The sequence below is a fragment of the Chiloscyllium plagiosum genome, unplaced genomic scaffold (genome assembly GCF_037043375.1).
Source record: "Chiloscyllium plagiosum isolate Xiang-an unplaced genomic scaffold, Cpla_swu_hap1 HiC_scaffold_32, whole genome shotgun sequence".
NCBI classification, from domain to species: Eukaryota; Metazoa; Chordata; class Chondrichthyes; order Orectolobiformes; family Hemiscylliidae; genus Chiloscyllium; species Chiloscyllium plagiosum.
Genome location: NW_028270170.1, coordinates 25,112,898 through 25,125,473, shown reverse-complemented (window position 1 = coordinate 25,125,473; position 12,576 = coordinate 25,112,898). Strand labels below are relative to the sequence as shown.

General features: G+C 39.6%; 1 protein-coding gene across 3 annotated transcripts in view; it reads left to right on the top strand.

Annotated features, from left to right (window-relative positions):
* The window catches only part of itga3b (integrin, alpha 3b), a 167,652-nt gene that overhangs the window by 80,465 nt on the left and 74,611 nt on the right, over positions 1-12,576 (top strand). For all 3 annotated transcript variants that reach the window (XR_015752495.1, XM_043675133.2, XM_043675134.2), the window contains exons 2-5: positions 4,668-4,795; positions 6,241-6,320; positions 9,888-10,146; positions 11,853-11,957. Coding sequence is in view for 2 of the 3 variants with exons in the window: in XM_043675133.2 (XP_043531068.2) it covers positions 4,668-4,795; positions 6,241-6,320; positions 9,888-10,146; positions 11,853-11,957 (572 nt within the window). In the remaining variant the exon portion in view is untranslated. The remainder of the gene's footprint in view (positions 1-4,667; positions 4,796-6,240; positions 6,321-9,887; positions 10,147-11,852; positions 11,958-12,576) is intronic.

The window sequence follows — 12,576 nt, the reverse complement described above, 5'->3', positions numbered from 1 at the left end:
AGTTATTTCTACATCTAAAGCTGTATTGAAGAGTTTTAAAAAGATCTTGTTCTCTGTAGGTTTTTGATAGTGCACTTCATGTATTGTAAACTGGTGCTGAAGTAAATAAACATCAGATATAACCTTGATTTATTATCAAATATATGTTATAGAATCCCTCATTATATTACTCACTGTTTTTTAATGGGAGCTTTGTATGGAATAGTACAGTCGAGGTGTGTTAACATGCCATTGGTGCCATTGCAATACTAACATTCATAGTCTTTCAGCTTCTCCCACTGCAACTGGTCTCCATACTTAACCAGGACCTGGTATTGCAGTCTATCATATTCACTGAAAAGGATCTTGTACTGAAGGGTCTGATTCTGTATGACTCTATGAATCTATGAATTGATTTTATGTTGATAAAACAAGTAGAAAGACCTAGGAACAAGAGATGTGCAAGGCACAATATTTCTTGAAGACGAGGCAGCAAGAAGATTTTAGACTGCAGACTGCATAGTTTAAATCTCTTATGTTGATCCAGGTGTCACTGTACAGATGCTTGGAATGGAGAGGAGTGCCTGAGGTGACTGTCAGGTGCTGCCTTTTATACAGGTTCATTCCAGTGAAGATCAAGTGTCTATTTATTATTAAGATTTCTAAGAGTGACTTTTTTTTCTCAATTATTTCAGAATACGGTTTGTGCAGTTCACCAGAGTCTTCACCTCACCATTGGTGAATTTTGCAGTGAGAACTCTCTCGAAGTGTAGGGATCAACAAGACCTGTGTGGATCAGTGTGGTATAAGAAAACCATCGAACTAGAAGAGGCTCCTTATTAAACAAATAGCAGCTTATTGCATGTTAGAAACTCATTACAGGTTAAACAGATTAAATAGAAGTTGTCATAGAATCTGAGGAGGAACTGCATGTTAAATCCCTCTCCTCTGAGGTCCTAAGTTGTTCTCTCCTCACGTCCATTTGATATTGTCATCGTAGATGGTGCCTAAACACTTTCTCACATTAGCCCTTTCAGCCTTATACAACAAGCCAGCATTGGTCTTTTTTTTTCAAATATTGGAAATTTGGACATTTTAAAAGTATCTTTTTAAACAGGCTGTGTTGATGTAGGTAAGTGGGGTAGGCACAAAAGAGATTTTAAATCCAATGCAGACGAAATGACTTTCCTGCAGCCCATGTTCACTGGAGAAAACATTTCAGGCTTAAATTATGATGTTCTGAATTTTCTTTTCTTCCTTGAAAACTGACAGGTTCCAAAATCCCAAGATCACGTTGATTGCCATAAAAACCCATCTAGCTCATTCAGGCCCCTTGGGGAAGGAAGTCTGCTGTCCTTACCCAGTCCAGCCTAGAATTGCAGCAATGTGGTTGACTTTCAAGTAAATGTCACTGGTGAGACCCACATCCTGTACGTGAATAGAAAAGGATATACAATTGTTTTTATTTTAGAAAAACACTTCTCTTTGTGATCAAAAGGCTAAAATGATGACAAAATGCATCCAGAAGTTAATTAGTTTAGAAGTATAGATACACAATCCTTTATCAGAAACATTCGGGACCAGCTGGTTTTCGGAATTCAGAATTATTCGAATTTCAAAATAAGTGACAGTTCAATGGTGAAATTTTAAGAAATCTTACCGATCAGAAGACTCACAGTGAGTAATGGACTCTGAGACAGAATTGAGACCTGCAGAATTGACATCTGAGTGACATGCATTGAGTGGGTGTGGCATTGAGTTAACTGTTTGTACACCAAATAACCTTGTTAATGAGATAAAAACTTCACAAAATACTTTGGATTTTGGAGGTGTTTGGATTTTGGATAAAGGGTTGTCTACCTGCAATAGCATATGTAAATGCAAAAATTAAGGAAGAACAAGGATATTACATAAATTCTATATATTATCACAAGTCACTATTCTAGTCCTGTGCTAATGTCTAAGCGTCTCAAGTAAATATCTGGTCATAATATTACACATGCAGTGCTTTTGATCCTCTCAGAGGTACATGCTGGTAAAGTGCATTTTTCATTTTTAATTTACTGGATATATTTTCATTTTTAATGCCTTTCACATCTATCCTAACCCCATGTGTTTACACAACCCAACTGAAAGAATAAACCTTTACAACACAGATGCCAGAAGTTATTGAGCCCACCATGTTCATTTTGGCTCTGTTAAGGAACTGGAAGAATCATTCTTGCAAATCTGAATCCTGTCAATATTGGGGCATAGCTTTAGCATGGATATTGCCAAAATCAGTTTTACATGAAAACCAAATATTTTCAATTCTGTACTTTAAATAACCAAGGCTGACCTTGACTTGCTGTGCCAGACCCGTCCCTGGCTGAAAGCTGTCTGCTTTGACTTGACTGAGGACTTCTAACAACTCTTTCACACAGAGGGTGATTCATATGTGGAATGAATTGCCAGAGGGAGTAGTAGATGCAGGTACAGTTATAACTTTTAAAAGACATTTTGACAGGTACATGAATAGGAACGTTTTGGACGATTATGGGCCAAATGCAGGCTTGTAAGACTGGTTTAGTTTGGAAAAATTGGTCAGCATGGACAAGTTGGACTGAAGGGTCTGTTTCAATGCTGTATGATTCTTTGACTCTACAATAAAATCTTTGCTTACAGTGTTTACAGCACTGTGTTGTTCCAGTATACATTTTCCAATGTAAAATTAACATTTTAAGATGGTTTCAATTTTTTCATCCTATCTTTGGTGATTGTTTTTACTGGGAGGTGAGGTTGGGGTCTTACAAGCTGACTTGGGCAATTTGATATGCAGCAGTTGCATTGCTGCCTTTTTTTAAAATTCATCACCTCCACCATACCTCCATTTCCACCCTTTCGCCTTCCCATGGGCTATATTGTCCCATAAATCAGCAAGGAGTGAACCTGTGCCGAAGAAAATGATTCCCACTTCAGGATTTTCATTATCTGCAAGCACTATGCTTTCTGTACTAAGTACCTACTCACAATCTCTAGTGCTAATACTGGCCTAGTGTAGTTAGTTATAAAAATATTGTATTATTAATATCCTATCAATTTCAGATGTCAGAGTGCTCTGTGTCTATGCTGCTTTGATATTGCCTGGCCGTTTACTCTCATTAATGTTTGATAGAAAAAAACAATATATTTTAATTGCTCTTATGGGACTTTGTCATCATGAACTTCGGGGCAATAAACTTCAGCTGCCAACCTAGAAATCCAAAAATGGATCAACATTCAAAATTGTTTAGTATTTGGAAGCTATTCTGCATTTATCTTTCAATAAAGAATGGTTTATATTTTTAAAAAGAAGTCAGCATAATATAATCAATACAGTCCTAAGCATTATAGACAAAATTAAATATAAGCTTATTGTCAAGAATAACATTTGTTATAAGGTTTCATATGTTCGAGTTGTTTGTAGAACCCATTGATAATAACATTACATAGTGTCCTGTCACAAAGCTGCAAATGTAGGTGTGATCGTCACCATTGGTTTTCTGTAACCATTAGAGAGAAGCTTGATCTAAGATTAAATGTACAGTGAGAATTCCTTTTCCCATTCTTCTGCAAAGAAGTAACATTTCCAAGTACAAAATATGAGCATCAATTTCCACTGAACATGTTCAAATCTGGCTGATGTAATTGCTAATATTTGGTCAAATAGAATTATTTGACCAGTAATATTATCTTCAAATTAGGTGAATGTGAGTTGTGAAAGTTTGTATTTTAACATTTCATCACTTTTTGCAACTTTGCAAAATTACCCTTCACTTTATAAACACCACTTTAAAAATGAAAAGCTGAACTCATGAAGAGAAATCGAAGGAATCCACAAACCTATATAAAAAATGGTTTTAATAGCCTGAGCAACTGTTTACAGGATCAGAATCATATTATATATTTTACGTGTGAATTTACTTCACCACAAACAATAGCTGTTACAGTGACGTTTTTCATTCTAACATTTTCTTTTGCAAGTAGAGAATGTTGCAAATTATCTCACGCAGTGGTAGAGGACTCTCGAGAATTGGAGTATGGAGAAGATAATGAGGAAGCACTCATGATTAAACTGATTTTTTTTCAGTGTTTCAGTGTACATACAGAGCAATTTTGTATGGATTGCGTTAGGTTTAGTTCAGTTGTAGTGCACTTATTCTTGAATCAGAAAGTTGAAGATACAAGCCTATCTCCTGAAACCTGAAGACATTATTGGTCTGCTTCTGGAATGCTGTACTGTCGGAGGGGCTTCATTTTGAAAAACATGTCAAACTAAGGCTCCGTCAAACGTGGATTTAAAAGATTTTGCATCCCTTTCTGACGAAGAGCAAAGTAGTACTTCTAGTGTTGTGTTCAATACTTAGCTGTCAACCAGTGATAATTTTCTACATGTAAGAAAGAAAGGTTATTTATGGAATTTTTTTTGTGTACAGTATTTCCTACATTTATAAATTTGCTCACACTTCAGAAGCTCTTTGCCTGTAAAAACATTTTGGGTCTTTCATTATATTTTTGTCAATTTCAGATCTAGTTTCAAGCATCAGAATTGTCAGCAGTTTTAAACTGGATGCATAGGTCTTGTCTTTTGGTACTGTCATCATGGTGTTTTCTTCTGCTGTAGTCAAGTGCTAATCACCACAATTTTTCACCTTTTTTTTCTGTCCCAGATTGCTAGTTGGAGCTCCACAGGCAGAAGGTACCCCGAGTCAACTGGCAAATCGCACAGGAGCCTTATTCTACTGTACTGTATCATCAAGTCCCAATGACTGTAAACGTGCCAAGTTTGAGAAACCAAGTAAGTTGAGATGTTATTCACCCGTGATGAAATCAAGCAATTAACTTGATCAACCAGAAGTGGAAGGCAATGCTACAATAAGGTTACATTTATAAAACCTGCCTTTGCTGCAGCAGTGAGCATGAGTAAATTAGAAATGCACATCCAGACTAATCCTTTTTCAATAATTTGCACCCAAAATGAACTGAGTTATTTCTATGGCTGTAAGAAGAAAGCTACATTACAGAAGCATTGAACCAGTTCATATGGTCAAAATTTCAGGCTATTTCTGTAAGGAAATCCTGAATGAATGGGCAGATGCAAACCAGATTTTTCTTGGTGGAATCTTGTAAATATTAGTGTCGGGTGAAGCAATTGATTCTCAGGGGTCAGTTTGAAGAACATGGTTTTCAATGTTGGAATAGGTACTAGATTCTGTTTACACATTTTTGTCCCAGATAACTATACAGGGGAAACTTGATTATCCAAGTGAGATGGGCGGGCACTATTTCGTTCAGATAATCGATTATTCGGTTAATCGATAAAATGCCTTTCCTCTGGGGCTCGGAGTTTTTAAAGTCTGCTCCCCCGTTCAGGAGATTGCAGCAGTACACAGCATTTCCAGTGTTGTGTTCAATACTTAGCTGTCAACCGTCCAACACCTCCCCCTGCCCTCCCCTGACACTGCCACCAGCACACCCCTGGCCCCACCCCCAAAACCTCCCCCACCCCTGACACTGCTCCCCACCCCCGACTCCTTCCCCCGTCTCCAACCATCCAACACCGCCCCCCGCCCCCTCCTGCCCCCATCCATGTCCATCATTGCCCCCACCACCCCATCCCCGTCCAACACTGTCCCCGCCCCTTTTCTGGGGCAGCCGGACTGGGCACCAACAATAAGACTGCTGCTGCTGCTGCCGCCTTTGTGAGGTAGGTCTCCAAATAGCACGCAGACACACACACACACTTTTTATTGCAACTTTTTGACAGGTTCCACCTCTGCCCTGTACAGATCAATGTTGGTCAGATTATCTGGGGAAGCGGGGGTGGGGGGGGGCGGTTAGGGTACACTCCTCTGCAGAACACCAGGGAAAGTGTGGGGAGAGAGAGGGCGGGAGGTCAGTCATTTGGAGACAGTGCCTGTTTAATCACTGTAAACAAATGAGGCGATCACTACTAGAAACATGCCGTTGATGTAATGCTTCTATTGGGATCTCGAGATGTCCTTCGGATAATCCGATTTTTATATAATTGGTATTCGGATAATCGAGGTATTGTAATAATTTATAATATGCTCTCTATATATTTTATATCTGCTGTATACTTATGTTGCATATTTGTAGGCTGAGGCTTATCATTTGTCTTCTCTGAACACCCAGAATGTATCCTGTTGTGATGTCTGAATGATCTTCTGTTTTCACTTTGTGAACTATTATCTTCTCTTCACCATATCATTGTTTCCACAGCTGATGCAAAAACTGAAAGTAAGGAAGACCAATGGCTTGGAGTCACCGTAGCAAGTCAAGGGCCCGGTGGGAAGGTGGTGGTAAGGCAACTTTTTGAATTGTTTTTTTCTGCAGGTAAGCACACGTTGAGCATAAATTTGACGTTAGATGTGGAGCCATGGATTTATGACACACTTTCTGTCTGCATTTTGTCCCAAATTCTGAATTTATCATTGAGGAGAGTTGGTGAGCAGAAGTTGGATTGCACCTGTACAGAGATAAGGAAGTAACTTTGTTTTGTGGGTGCTTCAAGATTGCAGAGTCATGCCTCTTATCCAGACTTGGTCAGCAATCGCAAGTTACACAGGAAGACATTATTGGGAGTATTGTTTTTTTCTTGACATTGACAGACAATACTTTTTAATGAGAATAATTTGTGGTATGCAGCTTATAAGCCTGGAATAAGGCGCATATTTGATGAGGAGAAAGTAGGGACTGCAGATGCTGGAGATCAGAGTCGAGGGTGTGGTGCTGGAAAACCTTACCCCGATTCTCCTGCTCCTCGGATGCCACCTGACCTGCTGTGCTTTTCCAGCACCACACTCTCGACTCATACCTGACTTCTGAAATTTGATTTATTATTGTCACTTGTACTGAGATATAGTGAAAAGTATTGTTTTTCTCGTGCTAACCAGACAAATCAAACCAGACAGGAGTACATCAGAGTAGTAGAACAGAATGCAGAGTATGGTGTTACGGCTACATAGAGCAATAATTGCTGGCCCAGCCAATGACACCCACATCCCATGACCAATAAGTAAGTTAATGGAATAATCAGTTGGACTAGACAGTGCAGTAGGTTGCCAGTTTCAACTTAAGAGCTGCTTTTTAAATCCATCCAAGAATGATGGAATGAATTGCCTTATAATATTCATTATAAAAGTCCAAAGTTGTTAAAGCAAATTTAACTCAGTTCTCAGTCCATGATTATTCATGAAATAGTGTTACTCAAGAGCCAGCACAGATTGACCCAGGTCTTCTGCTCAACTTCAATGAACATCAAAGATTTATTTGACAATTTTGCAGCTGAAATTTCCATCCCAGCTGATCAGTTAGTGCAGGCAATCATAGAGAAGACTGTCCAGCACAGACGAGGCAGGACATACCCACTTTTCACAAGTTGTAACTGATATTCAGTAAGTTTGTAAAGGTTTCCAGTCTTTCAGTAAGCGAGTGGATTAGTGAGTAGGTAAGTCAGTAGTCTGGTTGGGTGAGAGGTAATTGGAGGAGCGTAGTTGGATTCAGTTGAGCGGGAGTGAGTGCCAGAAGTGACCTGTCCAGTTACTCTTGCTCATCCTGTGAATTATATTAAGTATTAACGAACTTACCATTTCCATAGTAAGCATGTAGTTAGGTCCTACATATCCACTTCAGGCATCTGAGACAGCTCAGTGTTGGTTTACCAAGGCTCCAGGCGTTGGAACTCAGCTCTTTAGAATTTAAATTTTCCGGGGAAGCTTCCCTGAATGTTTATATGTCAGGATTTTCATTGGGTTTGATGTGTGTCTCCTAACCTGTGACAAAAGCTCTGACAATCTGGATACCGAAACATTTACTGAAGGTTGCTGAAGGTAACCATTGTTACTGAAGTTAAAAATCATACAACACCAGGCTATAGTCCAACAGGTTTAATTGGAAGCACTAGCTTTCGGAGCGCTGCTCCTTCATCAGGTGGTTGATGAAAGAACAGCATTCCGAAAGCTAGTGCTTCCAATTAAACCTGTTGGACTATAACCTGGTGTTGTGTGATTTTTAACTTTGTACAGCCCAGTCCAACACCAGCATCTCCAAATCATGGTTACTGAAGGTGGACATCCCTTTGACACAATATGTAGGGCTGTTCATGTGGGAAATGCAAAAAGCCTCATCGCTGAGATAATCAATGGGATCATTACAAGGAGCTTTACTCTGCAGCCTTCACAGTTTTTATTTCTTGGGCATGCTCGATGCTGGTGAACAATGAAGCTGTGTCCTTGCAAGGCTGTTCCTTACTGTAATTGGAACAGAACCTAAATTGCTCTTATGAATTATGTTGATCATTAGATACTGGTCTAATGACCTGCTTAGATGTTTCAAGAAATCTGGAAGGTTATAATCATTGTCTGTTGCATCTGTAAAGATGGAGGATTGTTTGGCTAATTGACAAATATTTTGAGAATGGGCCACTGCTCACTTCTTATGTACATAAATGGAAATACCATTTTCTATTCAGGAGTTGGTCATTGGTTGAGATGAAGTTGCAATAAATTCCTTCTGCAACTTTCAATTATGTTAAGTTTTTCAACACCGTCTGGGAGATCACCATTTCTGCTCTTTGAAAGAGAGCCAAAAGAAGAGGGGAAAGATTTAAAAGGGACCTACGGGTCAGCATTTTCATGCAAAGGATGACGCACGTGTGGAATAAGCTGCCAGAAGAAGTGGTGCAATCTGGTACAATTGCAACATTTAAAAGGCATCTGGATGGGATCTACATAAATAGGAAGGGTTTAAGAAGGATATAGGCCAAATGGTGGCAAATGGGACTACATTAGGATATCTGATCGGCATGGGCGAGTTGGAGTGAAGGATCTGATTCCATGCTATCCAACTCTATATCTCTACGACTGTAATGTTTGTTACCCACTAGACCAGACTTATAGGTTATTGGTTTACTCTGTCATTCAAAAAAACTGCATCTCAGACAATTCAGCACATGCTCAGCAATGCTCTGTGGTGTCAACTTTAATTTCTGTGTTCAAATTCTGGAGACAGCCATGAACTTTATGACTAAAATTTATGATTAAAATGATTAGTGAAAAAGGTGTTTGGTATGCTTTCCTTTATTGGTCAGAGTATTGAGTACAGGAGTTGGGAGGTCATGTTGCGGGTGTACAGAACATTGGTTAGGCCACTTTTGGAATATTGCATGCAATTCTGGTCTCCTTCCTATCGGAAGGATGTTGTGAAACTTGAAAGAGTTCAGAAAAGATTTACAAGGATGTTGTCATGGATGGAAGATTTGAGCTATCGGGAGAAGTTGAATAGGCTAAGGCTGTTTTCCCTAGAGCATCGGAGGCTGAGGGGTTTATAGAGGTTTATAGATATAGTAAAGAGACAAGGTCTTGTCCCTGGGGGGAGGCGGGGGAGTCCAGAACTAGAGGGCATAGGTTTAGGGTGAAACGGGAAAGCTATAAAAGAGACATAAGGGGCAACTTTTTCACGCAGAGGATAGTACGTGCATGGAATGAGCCGCCAGAGGAAGTGGTGGAGGCTGGTACAGTTGCAGTATTTAAAAGGCATCTGGATGGGTTTATGAATAGGAAAGGTTTGGAGGGATAAGGGCTGGGTGCTGGCAGGTATGACTAGGTTGGGTTGGGATATCTGGTCGGCATGGGCAAGGTGGACCGAAGGATCTGTTTCCGTGCAGTACATCTCGATGACTCTATGACTCTAAAGAAGGTGAGAGTGCTGCCATCCAAGTTACAATTGACCCATACATTGTCAACATTGTTTTAGATTGATTTGGGCAAGTGGCTTGTTACAACAAAACCCAAAAACATATAGTATGAGGGGAGATTTTCATTGGTGAGATATCTGTTTTTAAGTATTGCCTATGTATTTCTCCCCAGGTTTGTGCACATCGTTATGAGAAGAGACAATTGACTCAACAAGATGAGAAGAGAATTTTGTTGGGTCGTTGTTTTATCTTGAGTGACAACATCGCCATCAATCCAAATGATGACTGGGACAATTCTCCAGCACAGTTCTGTGAAAATGTTGGGGATGATCACCAGGGACTGCTTATGTGCCAGAAGGGCATGGCTGCAGGATTCACACATCCCAATCACTATGCGTATTACGGAGCACCAGGTGGCTGGAACTGGCAAGGTCTGGCATTTATAAATCTTTTCTTTCATAATTAGTTTGAAACATCATAGGGGGTCTTAGGCTTGTCGAGGGGAGTAACAAACTATTTCAGCCTGGGTGTGAATACAGTGCAATTGTCTTGTTGATCCTCTTGACTCCAGAAAGAAAGTATGTTTTAGTAATAATGCAGGAAACTATTTACAATTCATGTGCTTTTTTTTGGCTTTTGCGATCATTATGTTGGCTTAGAGAGGAATCATAAAGGCCTGCTGGAAATTGTAGTCAGGCTCAATGAACATCATTGAAACATAATCTGCTTTTATAAAGAAGGATCTCCAGAATATCAGGAGATTGCCTTTCTCGTTTGCCCAGAGGAGCTGATTGAGATTGGGTGGTAACTGTTCTTCAGAGGATCAATCCCAAGATCTTGATCATAGAACCCAGTGAAAATGAGGTTTCTGATTCTGTTCACCACTTTTACCCAGTTTATTTTCTTTTGGAAGCAAATTTTGCAATATGGTCCAGTTTCCTTTTTGCTTTCAAGGATTTGTGCCTTCTTTTGATTCTTCAGATCTCGACTGAAGTATTTTCCTGTGGACGTTAATGTAAAATCAGAGTGGCTGATAGCTCTGTTTGGCCCAGGCTTTATTAACCCTCCAGAAGGATCTTTTATATATTACAAGCATTTTAAATATTGCTGTTCTTTTTGATAAATTCATCCGTCCATTTAATTTGCACTAAAATCAACAGTTTATCAAATTTTGGATGCTGCCGGCAAATGTTGGCGATGCACAACATGCGCGTTGGCTTAACCCTAGCAATGTTACTATGAAGTTATTTTGAACACCTCAGACTATCAATATTTGTAGTGTTACACTAAGCCATTGCGTATGTTAGACAATTCAGCATAGTATATAACCCTTTCTTTTCACCTGAAGTTGATCCCAGCTGAAATGTTTATTGTATCTCGTGGTTCCGTTCTGGATTTTATTATTTGAGGTCAGTGCAAACTTATTTTTCTAACTTGTTACAGCATTCCTTTCAATTGAGAAAGCTGTTTCCTCTCCATCCTCTTCTAATTTCCATTGCGCTGCACTACCCTCCTCAGACAAGGTGGGAAGGTAGATAGCTCGCTCCCAAGGCACAGCTAATGCCATTCTGAAAGGATGGTGTTGGTTGAAGGATGCATTTGGCAATGACAAGAGGGGAATTTGCGTTTTTTTGCCAAAATAAGTGGCTTAGCAGCTTTTACATCTGTGAACAGGCTGGCAGATCTGGTTTTACATCTCCCCTGAAGACTGAGCCTGCAACAGCTCGGCACTAAACTGACAGCTTAGATTATGCACCAAAATCCTAGAATGATGCTTAAACCCACAAGCTCAAATGAGTGCTACCTCTAAACCAAATTAGCAGTTGTCACATTCTGGAATATATGGCAGGATAACAAGCCATTATGCTTCGAGATAGACTGAGCTCAGCTTTTCCAATTTGATGTTGTTATCCACGTAATCCTTTTTGTGAAACATATGAAACATCCAAACTAATGAAGGTATCAATATAATTGAAGGACAATATTACCCTTACATGTAACAGTTGTAACTTCAATAATACATTTTATTTAGTAAAGCCATTTACTAGAACATAATTTTAATTACACTTAAATTTGATCCTGTACTTCAGTGTGTGTTGTTACAAGAAATGATGGATCATTGTCGTTTCTTTTTCAGGAACTGTCCAAGTCTCACAAAAGAATATGACATTTCTTGAACACGATATACTGTCTGATGGCCCTTACATACTTAAAGACGCAGGAAAGGCTCACAGCTACATGGGTATTACTTAGTTTCCACAAGTCTTTTTTCATTTTCTTCCTTGAGCTGCTGGAGACAATGACTCATACAGGACTGTTGTACAGCAGGCAGCTGTAACCATTACCATTATATACACTGGATGTTCCCCATGTCTTTCCGTACAGTTCAGCTTGGATAGGATAAATGAAACACATAGGGGAACAGATTGGTGTTTAGTATTGCTGCCTCAACCCGGATTCGATTCAATCCTTGGCGACTCTCTGTGTGGAGTTTCCATATTCTCCTTGTGTCTCCTTCCACAATCCAATGGTTAGGTGGGCTGGCCATGCTGAAATAGTCCACAGTGGTCAGAAATGTGTAGGCTCGGATTGGCCATGGTTAATGAGAGTTTACAGGGATAGGGTGGGGTAGGGTCTGGATCCAGTTGGAATGCTCCTCAGAGAGTTGGTGCAGGCTCAATGGGCCAAATGGCCTCTTTCTGCAGGGATTCTATGATAGATCTATTCTGTCATTATCCGTTTACATGTTTTCTCCAGTATGACTCACTGAAGAGTGATCTGGAGTTGGGACAAATGCTATTTTTTATATCAATGTACCTGATGTTGAAGGGTGGCAGAAAAACATAATTTATTAAATTATC